At 40.2% G+C, this 27,086-nt stretch overlaps 3 protein-coding genes across 9 annotated transcripts; 1 reads left to right on the top strand and 2 right to left on the bottom strand.

Annotated features, from left to right (window-relative positions):
• Window positions 1-4,226: 4,226 nt before the first annotated feature.
• On the bottom strand, window positions 4,227-12,933 carry LOC111191763 (natterin-3). 2 transcript variants are annotated; one of them, XM_049470632.1, is made up of 3 exons: window positions 12,430-12,933; window positions 5,762-5,852; window positions 4,227-5,400 (listed from the first exon to the last, which is right to left on the bottom strand). In XM_049470632.1, the coding sequence occupies exons 1-3, from the start codon at window positions 12,529-12,531 to the stop codon at window positions 4,301-4,303; spliced, it is 1,293 nt and encodes a 430-aa protein (XP_049326589.1). In that variant the 5' UTR covers window positions 12,532-12,933; the 3' UTR covers window positions 4,227-4,300. The 2 variants fall into 2 exon arrangements, with proteins under 2 accessions (XP_049326589.1, XP_022523353.2); XM_022667632.2 differs by lacking the exon at window positions 12,430-12,933 and adding an exon at window positions 6,345-6,437.
• LOC103027025 (natterin-3-like) lies at window positions 9,194-13,281 on the bottom strand. 2 transcript variants are annotated; one of them, XM_049470634.1, is made up of 3 exons: window positions 12,960-13,281; window positions 11,865-11,955; window positions 9,194-10,284 (listed from the first exon to the last, which is right to left on the bottom strand). In XM_049470634.1, exons 2-3 carry the CDS (start codon window positions 11,953-11,955, stop codon window positions 9,269-9,271), a joined length of 1,107 nt encoding a protein of 368 aa, XP_049326591.1. In that variant the 5' UTR covers window positions 12,960-13,281; the 3' UTR covers window positions 9,194-9,268. The 2 variants fall into 2 exon arrangements, with proteins under 2 accessions (XP_049326591.1, XP_049326590.1); XM_049470633.1 differs by having other exon boundaries at window positions 13,026-13,281.
• A 211-nt stretch (window positions 13,282-13,492) lies between these two features.
• LOC111194118 (uncharacterized) lies at window positions 13,493-18,457 on the top strand. Of its 5 annotated transcripts, XM_049470626.1 has the most exons (7): window positions 13,494-13,764; window positions 14,021-14,133; window positions 14,337-14,426; window positions 14,814-14,900; window positions 15,302-15,388; window positions 15,752-17,243; window positions 17,791-18,457. In XM_049470626.1, the coding sequence occupies exons 2-7, from the start codon at window positions 14,028-14,030 to the stop codon at window positions 18,011-18,013; spliced, it is 2,085 nt and encodes a 694-aa protein (XP_049326583.1). In that variant the 5' UTR covers window positions 13,494-13,764; window positions 14,021-14,027; the 3' UTR covers window positions 18,014-18,457. The 5 variants fall into 5 exon arrangements, with proteins under 5 accessions (XP_049326585.1, XP_049326583.1, XP_049326586.1 ...); XM_049470628.1 differs by lacking the exon at window positions 14,814-14,900 and having other exon boundaries at window positions 13,493-13,764; XM_049470629.1 differs by lacking the exon at window positions 14,021-14,133.
• Window positions 18,458-27,086: the final 8,629 nt, after the last annotated feature.

The following is a 27,086-nucleotide window of genomic DNA, read 5'->3' as shown; positions in this document are numbered from 1 at the left end:
GTATACAAAGGACAATAAGTGGCAAACAAGCTTCTGAAAAGTAAGTTATGTTTATTACCTGTGATTACCACGGTTGTGTGCATATTATTAAAAGTTCTGCTTCACAAAACGCCTTGTTTGCCACTTATTGTCCTTTGTACACATAGTGAAGTCCGAGACGTTACTGAAGACGCAGCTTAGCTGGTACAGCATCCGTTGTGTTGTGACTCACTTCCGTTGTGTTGTGGTTGTATTTGCAGCGCGTTTGTCTATTTGCTGCGCCTGTGTTGTAATTTTGATGGATGTGTTTTGTGCTTTTGCAGCGCTTTTCAATTTGCACTGCGTTGGGCTTTCTCGGCCACCGTAGTATTGCCATTGGTCCATCCTCATAATATTTTGACACATTGTAAAGAACACAATAGTTATACTTCCATATATATTACAAATGAAGCTTCTACTAAAAGATACAACAAGACACATCACCCAGGCAGAGTAACAAAGCCAGGCTACAGTCCCGTGAACAAGGCGTATTTTAGGATAGAATAAGGTGAGAATAACTATGTGCTAGTTTTACCTAAAAATACAAGTCAACATTTTTGCTTTTGGTCATTTTTACTACAAATTTTAAACCGACATTACGTAATAATATGGTTGTAAATATGTTGCACTATATTTTTGAGTAAAAGTAGCACATCATTGTTGTTCATTTTTACAAAAAAAAATTAAATTACTTAAGTCTAGATTTCAGTACATGTCTTTACTTAGAAATGTCTTTTTCTACAGTAAGTAAATCTATGCAGTTTCTATTGTAAGGTTAAGAATTTAAGGGTAAGCTACAGCAGGCTACAACTGACATAAACATTTATGAAAAAAAAAATACTGAACAAGCACTACGTCTAAGATAATTTCAAATCAACTTAATTTACTTCACAACCGGGCTTAGAGTGTCCGGCTAGCTGCTATAGCAACGCCCCTAACCGTGCTTGGAGTGCCGGCTAACGGCATTTGCGACGCCCCCAACCGGGCTTGGAATGTACGGCTAGCGGCATTAGCGACGCACCCAACCGGTCTTGGATAGTACGGCTAGTGGCATTGGCGACTCACTAGCTAGCGGCCTAGCGACGCCCCTAACCGGGCTTGGAGTGTCCAGCTAGCGGCATTAGCGACGCCCCCAACCGGGTTCGGAGTGTCCGGCTAGCGGCTTTAGCGACTTACTAAGCTAGCAGCATTAGCGACGCCCCAACCAGGCTTTGAGTGTCCGGCTAGCGGCATTAGCAACACCCCCACCCGGGCTTGGAGTTTACGGCTAGCGGCATTAGCGACACCCCCACCTGGGCTTGGAGTGTACGGCTAGCGGCATTAGCAACGCCCCCACCCGGGCTTGGAGTTTACGGCTAGTGGCATTAGCGACGCCCCCACCCGGGCTTGGAGTGTGCGGCTAGCGGCATTAGCAACTCACTAGCTAGCGGCATTAGCGACGCCCTCAAACCGGGCTTAACCGTCTGGTTAGCGACATTAACGATGCCGCCGACTGGACATAGCGGGCTGCCCAAAAGGCACAACAGTTAGCATCTGTACTCCAGTTAGCTAACGGGCCGCTGCTGAATTTATCATCCAGCGAGTTAGCTCGGACAAATGAGCCATTTAGACTTGGGAAAAAAAAAATACAGTCACAGCTTGATACATTCAGCAACATTTACTATGTATTTCTTAGCTAGATAGCTGGCTAACTCTACAGCACATCTAGCTTGCCCCGAGTTTCAAGAGGTACTTTATTAGCAGTTTAATACTTGCCTACATCCAACGGCTGTAAACTGTTTTGTAAATATAATTCACAACAGCACCGTAACTTACCTCTAAAAAAACAACTCAAACGACACAGATGCCTCACACTTTAAATAAACAGGCATTTTGCTCGTATCCATGTAATCCTTCTTTACGACTTCTTGCACGATGGCTTCCAGACGTCTAGGCATGTTCAGTTCTGTCTTGTTGACTGAATGACAAAATATTTGGATGCATTTATTAGTGTAATTAAAAGGTCTAATTTAAAGCTCATAATTTAAGTAAAATATTCTTGTAAACTTTACTTACTGTAAATGTATATGCAATGTTTCTACAAATTGTTACAACAAAAATTTGGCTGTACTTGCTGTTTTAATTGAGTTCACAAATCATCATTTTAGGTAAAATCTTTTTTTACCTAGAATTTTTTTTGTATTGTGTGCCAAGAGGTAAAATAAGTCCCCAAACAATTTACATACTACTATTCCCATGAAGGGTCTGTTTCTTGCAGCCCCTGAAAGGTCTGCATTTGCCTGTACTGACAGCTGTTTAGGATGGTCTGTTATATATATGAATTTACTGTACTGGGATTGCACTGTTATCTCTGGGAAAAGGAAGTGTGGGGACTAGGACCAGGACAGACCATTGATTCTCTAAAGTCAATATTTACCCCCAAAACCACCTAAATAAACCTGGTAGGTGTGAACACCGAAACCAAGTGGATCTCAAATATTCCCGTGTTTACATGAAGAATGACCACACTCTCCGGTTCAGTCACAACAATAATAACACAGATAATAGAGTTTATTGTGGGGAAACAAAGAGACTACCTGTGCTGCCAGGGAAAAGACAGACATGTCGAAATCTGTGTTTACTTATTGGAAGAGACAGTTATGTTTTGGGGCGGTTGGAGTCTGCTGCTAGTTTGCATAGGTTTGCATACAGAGCTGAGACGGTGTGAGATTGATGGACTGTTTAGATAGCAGTTGTGGGTGCAGGTTGTTGCTTCACACTGTAAATACGGGTCAGTGTGAAGAAGACAGGAAATCCTGCACCTGTCATTGGAAAATATAGACGAGGTAGTTCACACATTTACACACCTGGCTGTGATTTTTAGCATTTGAAATGCAGGTGGTGTTTTCACATATAAGAACAGTTAGTGTGAAGTTGGCTCAGTAGAATGAGGTAACATCTTGATTGAGGAGAAATAAGTTTTTGATAGATTGAAGGATCCTTAAAGCACAGACATTATAAAACTCAAACTGTTAGGCCCATGCCATTTTCTATGCTGGGTCAGACCTTAGCTCAAAGAGGCCTGTTTGTTAAAATAAGTAAATCATTTTTATGGAATTGTTTTTCCTACTTATTAATGAGTAAAATGATGGGTGAGAAAAGAAGAATTGAACTTATTGGACTGGAAGTAACCTTGAAAGAAAAAAAACTACTTTATCATGACTGAACTGAAATAAATTAATTCAGATATATATTGGAGGTTTTCCTGTATTTTCTGGACTAGAGGGACTTTGCTGATGTCTGATAATTGTAAAATGTATATTTTATGGTGTATTTATAGCTAGCCTGCTATGCAAGGAAGCCTAGGAACCGTAGTCCAAAAGTTATGTCCAAAAGACTTGAACATAACTGTAATGGATCCACATAAAGTGACCTATAAATATTTCATACTTTTTTAAAATGTAAACTGTTTTTATGAACATTTCTTGACTTACATCTATCATCTTGAAAACCAAATAAGGATATTGCTAAAATGTTTAACTATTTATGATTACTTTTGTTATGCTTGAAACATATATGCTGATTTTCAGTTAATGTTTTTCCATTTCACCTCCTCAGATTTTTATCGTTTCAGTTTAGATGCATCCATCATAAATTCTAAAATAAAATCAACCTGGTCATCTTAAGCTGGTTAAGCTGGTTGAACCATGTGAAAATAAATATAAACTATGCCATTCAAGAGCTGTTCTTAATTAAAATTTAGACTGGAAGGGTAATCATATTAATTAAATAAATCTAACAGAATACATACAGAAACTGCCAGGAATAAGTTCAGTATAAAAGCTGTTTGTAAGTTTAAAGGAAGCTGCTTTCTATTCTTAAAACAATACTAAATTAATTTCATATGGTTTGTTCCTTGTCTTTTTTCAGTAATGTAAGAAAAAATGAAACCGTAATTGAGAATTGCTAAAATTTTTAAGAATATTGACATTTTATTTTTTAAATCTTGGCCCAGGAAAAGTAAATGTATTAGTTATGCTTTAGTCATACCTACTAATGTATTTTACAAAGCAACCCTGTTGTGAAGAGAAACAGAATATTTTGAGCTGTAGCGACCTCTTCTGGTTATAGCATGTCAGTGTATATGTTCATAATAGTACCTTACATTTCTGAAGTGGAACTGAATAAAATATTTTTAAATTGTAAAAATTAAACATATGGAAAATATAGAAGCTTCTAATCATATTTATTGCAATGCATGGTATAATACACATTTTTAAAGAAGTTAATTCACATTGTGGTCTCAATCACTTTCAGGAGCGCAGGGTTCAGCATCAAGGATGGGCTGGCAACGTTCCACCACAGCGTTGATCTCTCCAATCTTCACACCATCATACGTCCCGGTGACGGTGGTCCAGTGGGTTTCTCCATTGCTGTATGTGCGACTCAGGCGGGCTGTGAATGGAATATCCGCAGTCATCCTTCTAGCATCCATCCTAACTGCGCAGGAGTAATTGGGAGGAACCAGGACCTGCACAGACATGGAGTGGCTGACCGTTTCGATCAACGTTGTCCCCTTTGAAAAACTGACGGTCTGTTCCTTGGTGAAGTCCACATTGTCTGGGTTGATGATTGGGATTTTCCCGGTCATGATTGAGTGGGTTCCATTGCGCGTTTCTCTGCCAATGTTCCAGAACTTCTCCACAGTGCTGCTCTTCTCCAACAGCACTGTCTTTTCAATGCTGGAACACTCGTAATTGGTGGCCTTAGCCATTTGGATGGTCTCCGGAGGATGGTTGAGCAGAACAATCTTATCAATGGCGTACTTCACATGGGAGATTTGCTGGTTATATGTGTCTCTGTTAATGGTGAGCACGTCATACTTCTTGTACCAATACTCCTTGCCCTCCCAAGGCAGGAAAAAGGCTTCATGTCTGGGAACAACTTTGCCTAGGCCATATTTGTTCTTACCTACGTAGATATCACCTCTAGAGCAGGTTCTGACTGAGTTTGGGGGCACAGAACCGTAAGAGCCTGATCTCCATTCCAGGAACTCGAAGTAGTCTTCATTCACCAACACCTCAAACTTAGAAGCAGGATATTCAGAATCTGCATAAGGATAGTAGCAGTATGGCCCTTTGCTTGGAGTGTAGAATCCAGCCTCACAGTTATATTTGCAGATGTAGTCTGTACGTTTAGTGTAACCGTTATAGATGTTCACAGCCCCGTTTGGAAGTGAGCCATTCCAGGTTACCCATTTCAGGCTGACATTGTCTTCAAACATGAAGGGTGAGGGTTGTTCCTCCTCAGTGGTTATGTCTGGGGTTGTATCAGGAGGTATCAGTGGAGACTGAGCATCAAGAGGTGGGACCATCTCCCCCAGGTCAGGGTTTAGACGGATCTCTGAAAAATACAAATTTATGGGGTAAATTATTTAGATGATGTATATATTCAATGATGGTATGTAATAGTTTTTTTTCTACTCAGATTGGTTTGACTATGCCATAGCCCTAAATGTCATGACCCTGAACATTAATAGTAACTCATCTTCATTTAAGCATATGTGTTGGCTGTCTTATTTTGATTACTTGCAATGATTTTAAATAAAAATGACTATACAGAACAATGCAAATGTATACCTTAGTTTCAAATATTGAGAAACCCTTATTTCTTACTGCATTTTGATTATGTCTGTATAACTGCAATGACTGTGGTTATAAATGTATTGTGTAAATGAATTAATATGGTTGACAGTTGGACTTACTGTTTGCACTGAGGTTTGGTGCAGGGATGGAGAGCATTGGTGGGACCACCAGTTGCAGTACCACCAACATGAAGGGAAATGCTGCCCCCATCTGGTGAAAGCAAAAAAAAAAAATACATGAATGAAGAATATGAAGAAAATTACAGAACCTCTTTTTCATCATTAAATCACATGTATGGTACAGTTTAACAACTAATATATAGTAAGTAATGGGCAAAGTCCTGTTACTGAAGAGTAACAGTTAAGTATTAAAACAGCACCTTTCTTTGTTTGGCAGTTATTAAAAGGCTTAAATTACCAGCACATACAGATTTGAAACGCCTTTACAGAAGCATTTACCAAGTATGAATTCTGATATGATCAGCAGATCCTTGCAAAGTATCAATATTCAGAATAAATATTTGGATTGAACATGCACTTAACATTTTTATTTAAAAGCAAAGTAAATTTTATTTAAAAGCAAAGTAATTGTACGCTGTAACAGTGTCAGCATATATTTAGTAACATACATATATTACACAATTTAATCTATAACATTATGTAACAAACGTAGAATATAAAGTATAGAATTTGCGGCTTTTACCTTGTTAGGCTCCTTTTTCAAGTGCTGATGTACGCAACAGGCAAAGGGCTCTTAAGCGCTTATAATTGCCCCCAATAAACAGCACTGCTGACCTCATCATAGGATAAAACAGTACATGCACTGCTAATATATAGTCATGGAATAAACACAGACTGTTTGTGACTGAACTAGCTGTAGTTAAGGCCATGGAAGTGTTTCAGAAAGACTAAAAAATGTGAATGTACTGTAAAAAGGTTTATATAAATACACTGTTAAACACCTTGTGTCTTCAAAATGACAATTTAACCCAATAAGGCAAAAAAAAATGGAAAATGTTTTGATTTGATCAGATTCTATTTCTTTCAGTGGCATAAAAAAGATGAATTACAAGTTGTTGATTTCACAGTGACAAAAGACTTTTAAATCCGAATAAGGCCTAGAAATGTAATAATTTTGTGAAAAAGGAAATTTCTCAGTCTGTGCAACATAACGGGATAGGACAGATGCTATATAGTTGCAAACAATTAAAAACAAATTTAGTAATAAAATAAAGTGGGTCCATGTTTATAAACGGCTACAACAGCAAGTTTACATCACATGTCTATGGTATTATAGTCTAACCAATGTAAATCTGGACCTATTATCTGATCACCAAAATTAATGTAAAAGTGTTTCCACTCTTGATAAAATCTGATGAATGAGAAATGGCTGAAATAACAAAAAATGATGCAGTGCTTTCAGACCTTAAACAATTACAGTTTTCATGCATCTTGGCATGTTCTCCTCCATCAGTCTTACACACTGCTTTTGAATAACTTTATGGACTGCACTCCTGGTGCAGAAATTCAAGCAGTTCAGTTTGGTTTGATGGCTTGTGATCATCTATCTTCCTCTTGATACCACTTACAGCCTTTTCTTCCATTAAAGAAAAACAGCTTGGTCTCAGAATCACAATAGTAAGCAAATGCAGTAGTATTTGTAGTCTTAAAGAATGCATCAAGCACCCCATTGAGATAATTAAAGAAACAGGGCATCCTACAGCCCTGCTCACCTATGGGGGCCTGAGCAAGCAAAGGTGCTGAGACAGGAAGTGTGATTAATGGGACAGGGCCTCAGATGGCTGCTGCAGCATTTAAGATTAACCTGAGTTCAGTACTGAACTGCCGCCTCTTTATCAATCACAGTTTATCACACAAAAAAGCAGATGGATCTCTGATAAATCCGTCATTAGGTGTAAAGTCAGGGCCATCTGCCAGTCTATTGATGAGTGTCCTTGTAAGAATGACATATAATCAGTATTTATGACTGATAATGAAATCTGAAGACACAAAGGTCTGCGCCGGTGGGTCAGTGTTTGTAATATAGGACACGATTGGCAGATTTTATCATAGTTTCCTTTTGCTGATTTGGCTGAGGAGGTAGAGATGATTGTGTGCAGATAGTGCTTAAAGATAGACTATATGGACAAAAGTATTAGGACACCTGCTCTTTTATTGGTTCATCCAAATCGATTTTCTGTGTGTTTTCCTGCTTTTACTGGGAGTCACTGTCTCCACTGCCCACAGATGACTTATTTCTATGGAAGGAAATGTTGATTATTGTACAATAATTGTACACTAGTGCTGTGATTCTTTAAATCCAGGGTTCATATAGTTTTAACCAAGAAATGTCCATGCCTTCAAGGCAAATGTTCATGACCATGTTAAAACATCAGTGCAGACCAAGACAACACAACCAGAAATCAACTAAAACTATCATCAAAATTGATTACAGTAGGCATAAAATAGCATTTATTTTAACAACGTTGACAAAACCTTCAATAATAAAATATGTGTCAAATCTTGAGAGCTCCATTGTGTAGTGCTAAATTACTGACCAGACTCTGATTTTTTTTTATTAGCTCAAAAGGGCTTGTCTCTCGTGATAAATAAAAAAAACACAAAATGTTTGGAAAAAAGTCGTTTCCAAAAATAAAAACACTTTCCCAAAACTTATCCAGGCCTGGAAATTGTCATTTTGAAATTCCATTACTTTTTTTTTTTTCATGACTGTACGAACCCTGTAAATTTTTCCAAAATGAAGTTTTTCTTTTTATTGACTGTTTTATACAGTCCCCATGCCATTTACTATGTTGGGTCAGACCTTAGCTCAAAGAGGCCTGTTTGTTAAAAAAAAAAAAGTAAATCATTTTTATGGAATTGTTTTTCCTATTTATTAATGAGTAAAATGATGGATGAGAAAAGAAGAATTGGACTTATTGGACCAGAAGTAACCTTAAAAGAAAATAATCTACTTTATCATGACTAAAATGAAATGAATGAATTCAGAGATATATGGGAAGTTTTCTTGTATTTTCTGGACTAGAGGGACTTTGCTGATTTCTGATAATAGAAAAATGTTTATGTTTATGTCAGGTTTTGTTTTTCCAGTTCACCCCCTCAGACTTTTATCACTTTAATTCATCATAAAGAGGAGGACATTTTTGCACCTTGTTCAGTATAAAAGCTGCTTGTAAGGTTAAAGAAACCTGCTTGCTATTCTTAAAACACTAAATACTAAATTAATTTCATATGGTTTGTTCCTTTGTTCCATTGCTGACATATTAAAGAATATTGACATTTTATTTTATTACAACTTGGCCCAGGGAAGGCTTCTGGTTTTATATTACTCTATTTCAAAAGGCAATCCTGTTGCAAAGAGAAACAGAAGTATTTTGAGCTGTAGCGACCTCTTCTGATTATAGCATATCAGTGTATATGTTAATAATGTTACCTTACATTTCTGATGTGTTAATGTTTTTTCTTCCTTTGGTGAAGTGAAACTATTTAAAACATTTATGAATTGTAACAATTCAAAATATGGAAAATATAGAAGCTTCAAATGACATTTTATTGCAATGCACAGAATAATGCACATTATTAAAGAAGTTAATTCACATTGTGGTCTCAATCACTTTCGGAAGCGCAGGGTTCAGCATCAGGGATGGGCTGGCAACGTTCCACCACAGCGTTGATCTCTCCAATCTTCACACCATCATACGTCCCGGTGACGGTGGTCCAGTGGGTTTCTCCATTGCTGTATGTGCGACTCAGGCGGGCTGTGAATGGAATATCCGCAGTCATCCTTCTAGCATCCATCCTAACTGCGCAGGAGTAATTGGGAGGAACCAGGACTTGCACAGACATGGACTGGCTGACCGTTTCGATCAACGTTGTCCCCTTTGAAAAACTTATGGTCTGTTCCTTGGTGAAGTCCACAGTGTCTGGGTTGATGATTGGGATTTTCCCGGTCATGACTGAGCTGGTTCCATTGCGTGTTTCTCTGCCAATGTTCCAGAACTTCTCCACAGTGCTGCTCTTCTCCAACAGCACTGTCTTTTCAATGCTGGAACACTCGTAATTGGTGGCCTTAGCCATTTGGATGGTCTCCGGAGGATGGTTGAGCAGAACAATCTTATCAATGGCGTACTTCACATGGGAGATTTGCTGGTTATATGTGTCTCTGTTAATGGTGAGCACGTCATACCATTTGTACCAGTACTCCTTGCCCTCCCAAGGCAGGAAAAAGGCTTCATGTTTGGGATGAACCTTGCCTAGGCCATATTTGTTCTTACCTACGTAGATATCACTTCTAGAGCAGGTTCTGACTGAGTTTGGGGGCACAGAACCCCAAGAGCCTGATTTCCATTCCAGGAACTCGAAGTAGTCTTCATTCACCAACACCTCAAACTTTAAAGCAAGATATTCAGAATCTCCATAAGGATAGTAGCAGTATGGCCCTTTGCTTGGAGTGTAGAATCCAGCCTCACAGTCAGATTTACAGATGTACTCTGTGCGTTCAGTGTAGCTGTTATAGATTTTTACAGCCCCGTTTGGAAGTAAGCCATTCCAGGTTACCCATTTCAGGTTGACATTGTCTTCAAACATGAACACCTGCCCCAGGTCAGGGTTTAGACGGATCTCTGAAAAATACAAATTTATGGGGTAAATTATTTAGAGAATGTATATATTCAATGTTGGTATGTATTAGTTTTCCTGCTCAAATTGGCCAGGGGTGATAGTGAAAAAAAATCCTGAGCCTGAACTTTTTTTTTCCTGTTCCAACTGGGTGAGGAGTTTCCTAGAACAACATTTGTGGAAATACCTTTGTGGAAATACATTTTGTGGAAATACTGCATATTTAGAGCTTTCTCTGCTTTAATAAAGTAAGTGGTGGTATGATGTGTCTAATACACTGCTGGATATACATAATGATTGATTTATGGTCCACAGTGCGTTATGTGAGTTTAACAGGTAACGTTAAACTCAGTGAAGGATTGTTTATTAGCTGATCAGTTGGATCTGGTGAAAAATATCACAGTTTTAGGGCAGTGATCAGAGTTCAGAAACTGCTTTAAACAACCAACATAAAGTACTGTACTAAATTCTGGCTATTCTCTATATCCAGCTTCTAGATAACTAGTTAGCTAAATGAATTTTCCTTTATAGCTTACATTAAGTCCTGCAACGCTAAATTAATAAACACAGTTTGACTCCCTATCTAGGTCACTCCAATGTTAAGGTAACTGATTAACAGAGCTGCAGTTTTTTAATCACACAGTGGTTTAATCTGTGTGATTACCTACTGTACCGCAGAGCTTTTTAACTGTACGCGGAGTTCACCTACTGTACCGCGGAGCTTTTTAACTGTACCGGAGCTTTTTAACTGTACACGGAGTTCACCTACTGTACCGCGGAGCTTTTTAACTGTACCGGAGCTTTTTAACTGTACCGGAGCTTTTTAACTGTACGCGGAGTTCACCTACTGTACCGCGGAGCTTTTTAACTGTACCACGGAGTTCACCTACTGTACGGCGGAGCTTTTTAACTGTACCTCGGAGTTCACCTACTGTACCGAGGAGCTTTTTAACTGTACCGCGGAGCTCACCTACTGTCGCGCCTTTTTTTGTTTCTCCCGGCCGTGGACGGGAACCAGTGGAACTTGTAGTTCTTTGGGCTAGAGATAACTGCTCTAGGGTGATACCCTACTTTTACTTCACTTGGTTTTCTTTCAAAGAGAGTCACAGGAGTCCAGGGTGAGTTCCCAAGCACTTCTTGCCACTTCCGCTGCCTCCTCCAAACTGAAAAATATAGTGCGCTTCACATACATTTCTTAAAGGGACATGAACCCCAATCTTGTAACACACAGAGATTTTTTTTTTTTTTTTTTTTTTTTTTTAACAGAGCCATGCTACGCCGGATTTCCGGCGCGGCGCCGAAACGCTATCACCCCTGCATAGCCCTAAATGTCATGACCCTGAAGAAGTCCAATTAATAGTAACTCAGCTTCCTTTAAGCATATGTGTTGGCTGTCTTATTTTGATTACTTGCAATGATTTTAAATAAAAATGTCTATACAGAACAATGCAAATGTATATCTTAGTTTCAAATATTGAGAAACCCTTATTTCTTACTGCATTTTGATTATGTCTGTGTAACTGCAATGACTGTGGTCATAAATGTATTGTGTAAATGAATTAATATGGTTGACAGTTGGACTTACTGTTTGCACTGAGGTCTGGTGCAGGGACGGAGAGCATTGGTGGGACCACCAGTTGCAGTACCACCAATATAAAGGGAAATGCTGCCCCCATCTGGTGAAAGCAAAAACAAAAAAAAAACATGAATGAAGAATATGAAGAAAATTTCAGACCTATTTTTCATCCTTAAATCACATGTAAACTTACTAATATGTAGTAAGTAATGGGCAAAGTCCTGTTACTGAAGAGTTAAGTATTAAAACAGCACCTTTCTTTTTTTGGCAGTTATTAAAAGGCTTAAATTACCAGCACATACAGATTTGAAATGCCTTTACAGAAAAAATTACCAAGTATGAATTCTGATATGATCAGCAGATCCTTGCAAAGTACCAATATTCAGAATAAATATTTGGATTGAACATGCACTTAACATTTCTATGCACCAATATGAACATGATTTAAAAGCAAAGTAATTGTACTCTGTAACAGTGTCAGCATATATTTAGTAACATACATATATTACACAATTTAATCTATAACATTATGTAACAAACTTAGAATATCAAGTATAGAATTTGCGGCTTTTACCTTGTTAGGCTCCTTTTCAAGTGCTGATTTAAGCAACAGGCAAAGGGCTCTTATAATTATAATTGCCCTCAATAAACAGCAATAAACTGCTGACCTCATCATAGGATAATACAGAACCTGCACTGCTAATACACAGTCATGGAATAAACAGACTGTTTGTGACTGGACTAGCTGTAGTTAAGGTCATGGAAGTGTTTTAGAAAGACTAAAAAATGTTATAACGTGAACCAAAATTTGGATGTACTGTAAAAAAGGTTTATATAAATATACTGTTAAACACATAGGGGCCTATCATACACCCCGCAAGGCGTGTAGCGTGGCGTTGCCATGTACACCCCATCAACAGTCTATTTTTACACCTTGTGCATGCATCTTTAAAATAACAATGGACTTTTGGAATATATTAACCACAGGTGGGCGTGGTGGTCTGGTAATGAGGTGTGTTCAGGTACATTTCTGGCGTATTTTCTATCTTGGCGGCGGAAAAACAGATTGCGTGATTGATCCCAAGAAAGCACGTCGAAATTCACCTGTCACTGGTGCACATAGAGCTGAATCAGATCACCCTGTGCCCTTCGCTCCAAAATACCCCATACCATCACTTCCTTATGTTGCACTTCTCAAGAAGAAGAGGGATTTCCAGTCATTTCTCAGGCAGTTTTTATTGACTCCTTCTCCCTTTTACACATTACACACGGAGCTCTCCTTCTACCACTCTACTTTTTGGTCTACATCCACTCTCTACTCACTACACACACTGCCATCTACTGGCGCAAAAGTGCCACTACATACAAAATGTAACTGATGGTTTAAAGTGCAGAAACAAAGAATCAAACTGCTGTTTATGAATCAAATGCATAAAATAAACATATGGGGGGGGTCCAACTTTTACCACTATCTCCACACTCTCCCCACAAAAATGTAATGTCGACCCGACATTATGCAACTGAAAACATTGTGTGCCTGTACATATTTGGTACCTATGCAGAACATGTTAGTAGGCTATAGCTAAAGAGGAATCACAGGTCTTGTCAGTCCATTAAAATGCAAAACTGGATATCGTCGCTGTCCGATGAAAAACACGTATCTCCAGTTTTTGCGTTTTTTACTTTTTTTCATGTGTTGAATGTGGGAATGCATCTCTACCTATCCATACAAGTGAAGATGAAAATGACCAATCAAAAGTCTGAAAAATCGCTCATCTGTTTTCCGCGTATCTCCATTGGCTGCTAGACCTGTCTGTCAAACCGCGTATCTCCTCCTCCCAACCCCCGCCACCTCTCTCTGTGGACGTGAAGAAAGTTGTTCTCCGGCAGCGTAGCTCAAACACTCAAGGTAAGAATTAAACTGTATCCGTTTTAACTAGTCGCTAACACGTGTAAATATGTGTCACAGTTCTATGTTACTTCATTTGAGCAGTGTTTATTACAGATTTTCGTTCGTAATAAGGTTAACTTGCTTAAAGGCTAGTCAGCTAAGTTAACTAGCTAGCTAGCTAGTTGTCTAAAACACACATTAGCTAGCTAGCTAACTAGTTAACCGAGGGTCAGGCAGTTAACGTTATGTTTTGTGTGAAATCTGTCTCTTTCAGACCAGAAATGTCTCTCTCATTGAAAGAGCTATGTGCACTGGTAAATGTACCGTATGATAGGACACTGGAGGAAAAGGTGTTTAGTGAGGAAGATGAGGAAGACGAGGAAGAGGGTGAGGCTGTAAGGCAAGAAGAAGTCGTGTTAGGATGCATTGAGTCCTCTTGTGAGGAGCAAGGTTTATGGAAAATGTGTATTAACATTAAGTCAGACAGAGTAAAGATTTCAGAATTTAAGTTTTTACTCTTCAAAACAAAGCCTGAATTCGGTCAACTAGTGCAGGCACTGTTACAATATTTTCTTTTCTTTTTATTGAAGATGCACTTTGCCCCAGAAATATCTCTGGACAAGAACAGGCCACTGAGGATGTGCAAGATCAGGTGGAACATAATGAATCCGAAAAAGACGGTATGTGTCTGAAAAACACACAGAGGGAGAGAAGTGTGGGTGTGAGAGAGAAAGAGAGACTATTTAACCCATAAAAGTTTAGACCCAGTTTTGAATATTGATACAAAATCCCTAAGATACTTTACCTGAGATATTTACCTGTTTATTTCTTATTACATGAGAAAGGGGGTACATAACTTAATATTTTAAGGTTAAAATTCCAATGTAACATAAATGATAAGAATAATTTAGTAATTTGAATTTTAACATTTTGTTCTAGAAATAATTTCAGAGCTAGTTATATGAAAAGTAAAGGGTTTAGGACACGTAATTATGAGATCTATTGGGCTGAGCACTGGAAATGCAAGAAAGCAAATAGCAAATTTTTCTGTTGTTTTTTTATTAAAGATGCACATTGTTCAAAAAATATCTCTGGACAAGAGGATGCTGCTGATGGACAAGATCAAATGGCACACAATGGATCTGAACTAGTGGGTATGTGTGTGTCTCTCTCTCTCTCTCCCTTTTTCTCTCTCTCTCTCTCACACACACACACACACACACACGGATGGACTTGTTATCCCATAAGAGCTCAGACCCGGTTCTGAATATTGATACAAAATCCCAGAGATACTTACCTGAGATACTTACCTGAGATACTTACCTGAGATACTTACCTGAGATACTTACCTGTTTAAGGTTAAAATTCCAATGTAACATAAATGACAAGACTAATTTCATAACTTGAATTTTAACATTTTGTTCTAGAAATAATTTCAGAGCTAGTTATATGAAAAGTAAAGGGTTTGGGACACGTAATTATGAGATCTATTGGGCTGAGCACTGGAAATGCAAGAAAGCAAATAACAAATTTTTCTGTTGTTTTTTTATTAAAGATGCACATTGTTCAAGAAATATCTCTGGACAAGAGGATGCTGCTGATGGACAAGATCAAATGGCACACAATGGATCTGAACTAGTGGGTATGTGTGTGTCTCTCTCTCTCTTTCTCTCTCTCTCTCTCTCTCACACACACACACACACACACACGGATGTACTTGTTATCCCATAAGAGCTCAGACCCGGTTCTGAATATTGATACAAAATCCCTGAGATACTTACCTGAGATACTTACCTGTTTAAGGTTAAAATTCCAATGTAACATAAATGACAAGACTAATTTCATAACTTGAATTTTAACATTTTGTTCTAGAAATAATTTCAGAGCTAGTTATATGAAAAGTAACACTTTACACTTTAGCGTTTGGGACACTCGTTGTGTTTTTTTTATTTTTATTAAACACTTGAAATGAAGTAAGAATGTTTGTTTGTTTTTTTCCTTCAAGAGGGCAATAAAGAAAATGATGTAGCTGAGGAGGCTTTAGGTGGAGAGTCTCGCATGGGAAGACCAAAAAGGCGGACAACCACAGAGACCTGGAAAGTCAACACTCAGAAAAGGAGAAGAATGATGGGTCAGTCATATCTTGGAAGAAGGCAAAATGAGGAAGTGACGAGGGAAGAAAGAAAAATGGGTAGGCCATGCCAGTCTGTATTTTGTAGGAAATCGAAAAAGCTGCACTGTGAAGCAATACAGGAAGCGGACAGGGAGGCAATTTTTAAATACTTCTGGGAAAAATTAGACTGGAGGGAGAGGAAAATTTATGTTGTGTCACTGGTAGATGTAGGCCCTGTGAGAAGACGACGGACAGGAGAAGAACAGTCAAGGAGGTCAGCATCCATTCTGTGTCACCTTAAAGTGGATGGCAAAAGGACCAGGGTATGTCAGAGCATGTTTCTTTCAACACTAGGGATCAAGCAGTGGTGCTTTCTAAGTTGGGTTGGCCGGAGAGAGCCTGAAAAGATAAAGAAAACCAGCATCAGGAATGAAGAGGTTGAGTTCCTTCAGCAGTTTCTAAAGGACTTTCCTAAGGTTCCATCTCATTACTGCAGATCTTCCTCTACAAAAATGTACTTGGAACCTCTTTTTAAATCCATCAGCCATCTTCATTCTGAATACACCCATGCTTGTGCAGAAAATAATGTCCAGTCTCTTTCAAGACAAGTATTCAGTAGCATTTTTAACCAATTAAATCTCTCGCTGTTTCACCCCAAGAAAGATCAGTGCAATACGTGCTGTTCATATAAAGTTGGAAACATAGATGCTGGCACATGGGAAGAACATTGCAGGAAGAAGGAGTCAGCAAGAGTGAGCAAGCAGGAAGATAAAAACAATGCAACTGAGAAAACAATGGTGGTGTGTATGGATCTGCAGGGTTTACTTCTTTGCCCCAAACTTCAAGCCTCAGCACTCTACTATAAAACCAAGCTTGGTGTCCACAACTTCACAATGTACAACATGGCAACCCATGATGCTACTAATTATTTGTGGCATGAAGGGGAAGGTGGACTCACAGCTAATGAATTTGCTTCATGTATCATCCACTTCCTTGAGGAACACAGCATGCATGATGAATACATCTTATGGAGTGATGGATGCAGCTATCAAAATCGCAACATAGTTTTAAGCAATGCTCTGCTGAAGTTTGCAACTGAGAAGCAAAAGGTCGTTACCCAGAAGTACTTGGAAAAAGGGCATACACAAATGGAATGCGACTCCGTGCACAGCGTGATAGAGAGAAGACTGAGAGACAGAGACATCCATGTTCCAGCCGAGTATGCCACGGTGATCAGAGCAGCACGGTCCAATCCCAGGCCATACAATGTGCAATATGTCAACCACAGTTTCTTCCAGGACTACAGCAAGCTGAAGCTTTGTAAGTCCATCCGTCCTGGCAAAAACCCTGGAGAATCAACTGTGTTTGACCTCCGGGCTATCAGGTATGCTCCATGACATAGATTCTCATCTGTCTCACTCTAGTACGCTCAATTATGTCTCATTGAGTTGCACAAACATAAATAAAAAATTAACAAAACAGACATTCGCGATTAAGATAATGGCAGTTCTTATCACCACCCGACTAATATATCCCTGGTATCATTACTGGTTATATTAAACTGTTGTTATACTTACCTTAGCACTTTGAATGACCGTTGTGTATGAAAGGTGCTATATAAATAAACTTGCCTTGCCTTAGATGCTTACCTGTTATACTTACCATAGATGCTTACCTGTTATACTTACCTGTTAAACTTACCTTAGATGCTTACTTGTTATACTTACCATAGATGCTTACCTGTTATACTTACCATAGATGCTTACCTGTTATACTTACCTGTTATACTTACCTTAGATGCTTACCTGTTATACTTACCTGTTATAAATTTGCACACTTTTTGTGTTTTTTACCATTTGCTCTCTTCCCTCTGTTTTCCTTTGATCTCCTGGCCCCTTTCCCATTCTTACTTTTCACCCTCTTTTTCTCAGGTACAACGTGGATGGTACCATGGACTACAAAACTGTCCATGCAGATGACTGGACACCTTACCTCTCACCCACTCTTAGGAAGAGGAACAGTGACACCACAGTGCTACCACTGTACACATCCAGCCTGAGAATCAAGGCGCTGAAATACAAGCACCTCCAAGAACTTAAGAATTTCATTCCCAAGGACTTTCATGGATTTTATGATTCACTTAACTATGAGTGATATGCATCACTAGTCTGCAGGTTCACTGTTTAATGTGGAGTTGGCTCACGTGTGTACATAAAAAAAAAAAAAAACACAGACCATTTTCTTGAGTCTGACTGTGAGTCTCAAAACATGATTTATGTGTTTTCCTAATGATTTCCCACAAGTAATTCAGATTTGTATCCAATATCTACATGGAATTTAGTTATTTATCAAAAAGAGATATAACATTTTATTAGTAGTTGATACAGGTTATTCTATTGAAATGTTTGTTGGTTCGTATGTTTTTTCTTGTACATATCTGAAATTTATATGAGGTTTTTATTAAATGATTGACGTTTCCTCGTACAGTAAATAATAACTTGATTTATAAATTACATTGTCTGTAACTTTTAAATTTGTATTAGTTGAAAGGTATCTAAGTGACATAGTAAAACATTTCTTAATAAATCTATAAATATCTGTCATGTTGTGTTCTTGATGCAGAATAGATTAAAATATAACAAATATTTTACAATGCAGTATTTCTGAATTATATTTCTGAATTATTCAGATTTTAGTGTTAAGAATTGTTCAGTAGGAATTTCCTAGCTAGTTATCTGGCTAAACTGATTTGTGAAAGACGTATGCATTGGTTGATTCCAAAAGGTGGGAGCAGAGGACACCAGGAGCATGCATCCTGCCTCTTTAAAAGGCAGTAAGGTATTGTGCAAAACAATATGTAAACAGTCCAGGTCTTGCTAATATAATCAACTGTTTAAATATGCTGTGTTGGGGAAAACCCGTTTTGTAGAAAAATATTTTCGTAGTTTTTTTTAATGTAATGTTTGGTCTCTTTTGGGGTATGAGGATCAGCTGATCGCGCATTTAGATATTAAACCAGCATGGAAACAATAAGTCACACTAAGGATTCAGTGTGATTTTTAGTCAATAACAGTAATACTAGACTCTGCTCCCGTTAAAACATGATTTATACCGGTAGAGTGTAAGGAGAGCGTTCAAACTGCGCAGCTTGGTGGACGTGACTCTTTGGAATTCACTGTAACGCCCGCGTATGGAACACCCGCGTATGTCCTTTTTGCCGTGTACAAAGCACGTAAGTCCATTTAACATATAAAACTATAGAACTTAAGAAATCAAAATAATATATATGAATTTTAGAACTAAATTATATGTAAACAGCGTTATCTGTTGTTTATTTTACCCAATATTATTTAATTAAAAACGTTTTTTGCTTTTCCTGAAAAGTCCGGTTTTTGGAGATACGTGCTTTTCATCGGACAGCGACGATATAATCCACAGTACAGCATGTATCTCCTCCTTCCATGCCATATGTCTGCAGAAGATGCCTTTGTGCACGATGACAATCAACTGCTCCATCCACATTGTGGGGATCTGCATCTTTTGTGAGAGTAAGGTACTCCATATAGCCAAAACCTACTAGACAGACCAATATGTAATGAATGTGCCTAACACACCTACTGGAAATCTTCCCCTTTTTTTTTTTTATATATACAATCCCGTGTTACCTATCAACTCTAACAACCTGTTACAAGAACCAAACTAATGAATACAATAAGCTGAACTACTTGTTTTCCTATGTTACCAACAATATTTAACCTCTACCCTTGCGCTTAAACATGTGATGTAGTGGGCTGACCTAACTGGTCATAGGTAAGTATCATTCTCGGCCTTCTTGTTCTCAAAGGATACTTTTTAACTGTGACCTGGACAGGATCCTCCTCCTCACTGGATGTCGACTCAGCAGACACTTCCTCAACCTGGGCTTGGTCCCCATCTGGATAAAACTCAGGTGCATCAGCCCTCAGTCGAATGTCCTGTGGTAGGTCTTTCCCAGCTTGTAGTCCCACGATAGCCCTCCAATCCTCTTCATCTTCATCTGCCGTGCTGTTTTGGGCGTCCACAATCCGTTCTTTTCGTCTGTGTGTTTTCTGTGTAGGCCCTCTCCGAGAATGCTCCACTGGTTCCACTGGGAGAAAATCACACGGCAACAGCAGGTTTCTGTGCATGATTCGAACACGGCCCTTTCCTGTTTCCGGCTTTATCTCATACACTGGAACGTCTGGGTGCTTTCTTTGGGCCACCACATAGACCCGATCCTCCCAGAATGATCTTAGCTTCCCTGGTCCACCCTTTTCGGTTAAGTTTCTGACTAGAACTCGTGATCCAGGAAGCAACTCAGCACCATAGATTTTTTTTGTCATAGAGCACTTTACCTCTCAAGCCCTCTTTGTAGGCTGTTCGAGAAGCCAGTTTATATGCTTCTGTCATGTTGGCCCTCCACCTTTCAGCATAGTCTCTGTGGGATGTACTCTGTTCTCTTGTTTTGAGGCCAAACATAAGATCGATGGGGAGCTTTGGACTACGGCCAAATAGCAGAAAATAGGGTGCAAACCCTGTTGCTTCACTGCGTGTGCAGTTGTATGAGTGGACCACCTTTGCCAGGGATGACTTCCAGTCTGCCTTTGCAGCTTCTGGTAAATTTCTGAGCATTGACAATAGGGTACGATTAAATCGTTCCACCTGACCATTCCCTTGTGGGTGGTACGGTGTTGTGTGGGACCCTTTAACACCACTGTACTCCTGAAGCTTTTCAAACAGCTTATTCTGGAATTCTCTACCCTGGTCATGATGGAGGCGGGTGGGGAATCCAAATCGCAGGACAAAGTCACCAAATATTTTCTGTGCAGCAGTGTGGGCAGCTTTGTTGCGACACGGGTAAGCCTGGGTGAAGCGTGTAAAGTGGTCCATCACTACCAAAATATACTCATATCCCCCTTTACATCTTTCAAGGTGCAAGAAGTCGATGGACACTAGTTCGAACGGGTAGGTGGTAATGATATTAGTGAGAGGTGCCCTGGTCGGCCTGTTAGGTGCCCTGGTCGGCCTGTTAGGACACCCGAGTGACATAGTGCTCCACATCTCTCTGCATATGCGGCCAATAAAACCGGTCCCTTATCAGATGCATCACTCTCTCCACACCCAAATGGCCCATCTCTTCATGCAGCTCTTTATAGACCAATTTGTGGAACTTTTGAGGCAAGAGCAATTGGTTTTGTTTGGTTGTTTTCCGGTACAGCAGTCCATCAGCCCCAATGTGCAATTTATGTCTCTCCCTGCCCAGTGTTACAACTTTATTGCTGAGCCGTTTTCCCCCTTTAGGCCATTGTTTGGATCTCACATAATGGAGCACCTCTCCTATTACTGCGTCCTCTTCTTGAGCTTCTTGAAGGACTGTTTTTGGTATCTCTGCCACCGAACTGACTTCCCGACCCGCCTCCTCAATGAGGGTATTCATGATCACTGGGCAAAGCCACGGCTCATCCTTCTGGGACTTTACAGTGACTAACTGGGTCACACTGTGCATGACTTCAGGAAGTACATCCTGGGTACAGTTGGTCATGTACTCCTCCATATCTAGAGGCATACGCGAGAGGCCATCCGCATCCCTATTGGCTCTTCCCGGGCGGTACTTAATCACAAACTGAAAGTCGGCCAATTCAGCCACCCACCTCTGTGTTGTTGCGTTCAACTTAGCTGTGGTGAGCACATATGTCAGAGGGTTGTTGTCAGTATAGACAGTAAATGTTGGGGAGTAGTATAGATAGTCCCGAAACCTCTCACATATGGCCCACTTCAGGGCAAGAAACTCTAACTTGCCTGAGTGGAGGTGGTAATTCTTTTCAGGGTTGGACAGTGTTCTGGAGCCATAGGCAATAACCACCAACTTTCCCTGTTGTCGCTGATATAGGACCGCTCCAAGCCCCTCCTGTGAAGCATCACAGTGCATTATAAAAGGCTCTTCAAAATCAGGATAACCTAACACCGGGGGCTGTGAGAGAAAGTCAATGAGCTCGGTAAGGACAAGCTGGTGCTCTGCCAACCACATGATTCCATGGGAGGATGAGAGTTGGCCTCCTTCCCTTGTTTTCTTTTTTTTCTGCTGTGTTTGTTTCTGTTTCTCTTTTCCTTTATTGTCATTGGCCAACAGGTCATAGAGGGGCTTTGCTATCTGTGAAAAGTTTGGAATGTAGCTGCGGTAATAGGAGATGAATCCTAGCAACTTCCTTAACTCGCCAACAGTGGAGGGCTTTTGCTGTTTTAGAGCCTGCACTGGGGCAATGTCAGCGGGGTCCATAGTGTAACCTTCTTGGGTGACTAATTTTCCCAGGAAACTGATTCTTGAATAACTCACATTTCCTGGGAGTCAACTTCACCCTGTGGTTATGGTAGCGGCGCAGAACTTCTCTCAAGTGATGAAGGTGGTCCTCGAACGTCTGTGAATGCACAAGATTATCATCGAGGTAAGGCAGACAAATTTCATCCCTCAACCCCCACAAACACTCCTCCATTGACCTCTGGAACACTGCCGGTGATGAGGACAGGCCGAAAGGAATCCTCACCCATTCAAATAGGCCCCAGGGTGTAATAAATGCCGTTAGGGGACGGCTGGACTCTTCCAGGAAGCCCTGGTGATATGCCTTACCCTGGTCGAGTACTGAAAACCAGGCGCTCCCTTTCAGACTGTTCAGCATATCTTGAATGCGGGGTATTGGGTGTCGATCTGGGATTGACTTCCTATTCAACTCTCGATAATCGCAGCACAACCGCAGGCCTCCATCCTTTTTCCGCACACAGACGATGGGACTGGAGTATGACGACTTGGACTTTGCGATCCAGCCCCTATTTAACAAGTCCTCCAAATATTCCTTTACCTCTTTATGGAGTGGCCGAGGGACTGAGATGTATGTTTTTTTAACAGGAGTGGGGTCATTCAGTCTGATTTTTAGTTTGAGAGTTGGAATGTTCCCGACGTCATATTCATCACGAGCAAAAACTTGTTTTTCCTCTTTTAGGAGCTGTTTCACTTTCTCTCGTTGCATTGGAGGGAGGTGGTCAAGAGGGACTGGGGGCTCCCAACTGTCCTCCAATTTACCACTTTTCTCCCCAATTGTTATTTTATCCTGGTCTATACTGTTCAAACTAGAGATGTCTCCTTGGCTGCCATTAGCAGGTCTTAGATCTGCGGGATAGATGGTCTTAACTCTCTGTGTTTCCCCAAGTATGGTTCTGGCTGGTAACTGGATGTCACGTGTAGTACTGTTCATTACTGGAATGGTGACCATAGAACGACCTCCACTTTTCAGTGATACCACTCCACTTCTGATTTGTAACCCGTCAGGTAGCTGGGTACGTGGGCTTGGCTCAAATAATACCCCCTCAATGTCTGGGAGTGCGACTGCTCTAACACTACACTTCACGGCTTTTGTTTGTCCAGCTGGGATAGTCAATGTCTCACGGCCTGCTTTAACACAGCCTTCCCCCAGCACATCATCTCGGTTCTGCATAACTTTCAGAAAAACCTCTGTTTTCTGACAATCAAAAGAGAAAGCGGCACTCACTGCCTCACTAATGGCATAAGGGGGTTCAATACCCATCTTAAGGACCTGTTCAATCACGTTGAACCCAATGATAGGCTGATCCGCCACCCCATCCCCATTCACCAATAACACTGGGACGAGGAGTTCTATGGGTTGGGACCTATCGGTAGGCAGCCTGAAGGTCACCTCCACCCACCCTGAGAATGGAATCTGTGTCTGATTGACGGCTCTACCATCCAGTACGTCTGTTCCTACCAACTCAGCTAAATTTCTGACAGTGGTGTATGGAATGTTCTCCTGTCTCCAATTTTCGTTAATGAGACATACCTGTGATCCTGTGTCCCATAACGCCTTTGTCTCTACATCATTCAGAAAGCAATTAATGATGTATTTTTTTCCAATTAGACTGAGCAACTGTGCGCTGCGTGTAGGGGACAGGAGACTAACACTAATCAGTCTGAGCAGTTAGTTTTTCCTCTAACCGTTGGATACTGTCGGTGATTAATTTGTACATGTCTTGACACTGCCCCTCTTTGGATTTGGTGTCTGTAGGTGGTGCTAGACTTGTGGTGCTGACAGTACTGGCGGCCATGTCCACCTGTCCATTTCCTTTACCTGGCCGTCTTCCTGTCCGGCATTCGCGAGACAAGTGACCACTCAACCCACATCGGAAACAGTGGTCACACTGCTCACCTTTTTCGTCTTCCCGACAGTTCCGGCAGCCCCGCCTTCTGCTTGCTCGTGGGTTGTAGAAGGCCCTAGGTGACTCCCGGATCACTTTCTTTATCTCCTCCATTTCACTTTTTAATTGTGTGACCACATCCAGCAGCTCCGATTCAACTTGATTAACTGTGGTTGGGGTTTTAGTTGTTTTGCCTTTTGTAGCTGGATGTTCTTGACCCCCTACCGCACCCACTGTTGGCTTAGAGACTGACTGGGCTTCGACCTGGAGTTCCCTGATTTTGGGTTCCTTTGTCTGTTTTTTTAACTTCTGATGCCGTTCCCACTCAAGACTGGCTGCTGCGTTTATTTTTGCTATAAGCACATCATCAGTGACGATGGGATCATCCAAGAATTTCTTCAGTTGATATTTCACACCATCGCTAAGGAGTCCTGTCTCCACCGCCCTCAGAAACTTTCTTTGGATAAGTTCAGAGCTGTACTGCTCCTCAGAACCTGGCTCTCTGGATGCCACCAGGAGTCGTTCTTTTAACTCAATGGCCCTGAACAGAAAGTTCTGTGGTGACTCATTGCTGTCCTGGGTGATATTTATGAGGCGATTGTACAGGTCAGTCGAACTGTCCTCCTTGTAATGTCCACGTAAGATTGTGCGCAGTTGTGACAGGGTGAGGTCCGACTTGATCTCCAACATATCACACAGACTTAGGCCTGGACTCACTGCTCTGACCACAGCCTCAATAATTTCAGATTCACTATGATTTTTCTTTAAACCCATGTCAATCTGGTGAATGAGGTTGGAAAAGACAACTTATCTCGCTGTCCCCTTTCCCCAATTTGACCATTTATTCTGAATTCTCTCTTAATAGTCACTTCTGGCGGCGGGGTAACCCAATTTGGTGTCACTGTAGCATTGGCTTGTGGCTGGCCTGGCACTTTGGTTGTTAGTTTAGCAATCTCCTCTTCAAGCTTTTTAGTTGAGTCTTTGAAACTTTGTTGAAGAGCTGCATACTGTCTCTGCAAGTTGGCCAGTGCCTCTACATCCTGACTTGTGCTAACTTCCACCATCGGTGACTGCTGCTGGCTTTGTCTAGCCTCTTTAGCTTTCGCTATTAGCCTTAGCAAAAACGTGCAGGCTACTTCCTCTTCTTCCTTTTCAATAACATCCTCAACCTCCTCACTTATTAATCGTATCAGCGTATGCTTTTTAGATGGCTTTACAGTTTCCACCTTAGCCTCAGAGCACACCTCCTGTAGCTGGTCATGCCGTAGCTGCACCAAAACTTCACTTAGCTTGTCCTGTAGCTGCTCCAGCTCCTCCATTGTGCCCTTTATGCTCAAATTTTCTCCACAGACTCACCACCGTCCACAGCACGCTGAACCATCCTCTGCTACCAAATTTTGTTGCACTTCTCAAGAAGAAGAGGGATTTCCAGTCATTTCTCAGGCAGTTTTTATTGACTCCTTCTCCCTTTTACACATTACACACGGAGCTCTCCTTCTACCACTCTACTTTTTGGTCTACATCCACTCTCTACTCACTACACACACTGCCATCTACTGGCGCAAAAGTGCCACTACATACAAAATGTAACTGATGGTTTAAAGTGCAGAAACAAAGAATCAAACTGCTGTTTATGAATCAAATGCATAAAATAAACATATGGGGGGGGGGGGTGGGGTCCAACTTTTACCACTATCTCCACACTTACCACAGACAAATAAACCTTACCCACAGCCTTCAGCAATCAACTATAAAAATATAATATACTTTAAAATCTGCACAGTAACTATAAATTATTATTAGATAATAACTTAATAACTGTAGCTTACAGATGCCTATTCTCACTCAATTGCTGGAGTTTTTGAAATGGAAAATTAAAAGAGAAAAGCACTTTGACTGAACATAAATTTATTTTATTTCACTGTGCTATTATTTAACTGAAATTCACTTTTATATCTGAAAAAATAAAGCGCATTGTCATCCTGGCGTCTGAGGCTGCCCTTCAATTATATAAAACATAAAACATTTGAAATACACAGAAATATAAAGCTTTATGTTAGCATTCGGTTCTTTTCACCAGGGCAAATGTATTAAATTATAAAATATATTAATTTAGCTAGTTAAAATCTTGTCCAGCGCTCTGAAATGTCAGGCACGCAAAGCAAAGCTTGCAGCGCGCGGCATTGCGCGCAAAATAACCTCTGTCTTCTAAAAAAACGTTGTAATAAATAAGGAAAATGCATGTAATAAACTTACTATTAAAGCCACATATTTACTCATAATTAATTAAGAGAAATCAGGCAAAATGCGCCGCGAATCTCTCTCTCTCTTTCTCTCTTTCGCAGCGCTGAGCTCAATTCAGCACGAAATAATATAAAACTCAGTTCAGTTAAATAAAAATAAGTAAGGACCTGTAAGTTAATCAAATATTGTCAAATATAAAGGATAGGTTGAGGTTTTGATGAGCTGTTTCAATTCATTGAAACTGAAACTAAACTGAATATTCAGTGTTGCAAACCCAGTTTTTGCATAAACAATAAACAGAATAAAGAATAAAATAATTTTACTCTTCCCTAAGCTGCTGGTGTATCTTCACAGCCTGACGCCAGTCAGTTTCCTATGCGCTCTTAAAACAGGAATGAACAGAAGTCAGCGTGCACCTGTCTCTTAAAGGTAATGACTACAGACCCACCGATTGGTTTATTTCACTTACGGTGAACGGCTACAACAAGTTTACATCACATTTCTATGGTATTATAGTCTAACCAATGTAAATCTGGACGTATTATCTGATCGCCAAAATTAATGTAAACGTGTTTCCACTCTTGATCAAATCTGATAAATGAGAAATGGCTGAAATAACAAAAAAGATGCAGAGCTTTCAGACCTCAAATACAGTTTTCATGCATCTTGGCATGTTCTCCTCCACCACTGCTTACACACTGCTTTTGAATAACTTTATGCCACTCCTAGTGCAGAAATTAAGCAGTTCAGCTTGGTTTGATGG

This window comes from Astyanax mexicanus, chromosome 22, assembly GCF_023375975.1.
Source record: "Astyanax mexicanus isolate ESR-SI-001 chromosome 22, AstMex3_surface, whole genome shotgun sequence".
NCBI lineage: Eukaryota > Metazoa > Chordata > Actinopteri > Characiformes > Acestrorhamphidae > Astyanax > Astyanax mexicanus.
This window is presented reverse-complemented; position numbering and strand designations above follow the sequence as displayed.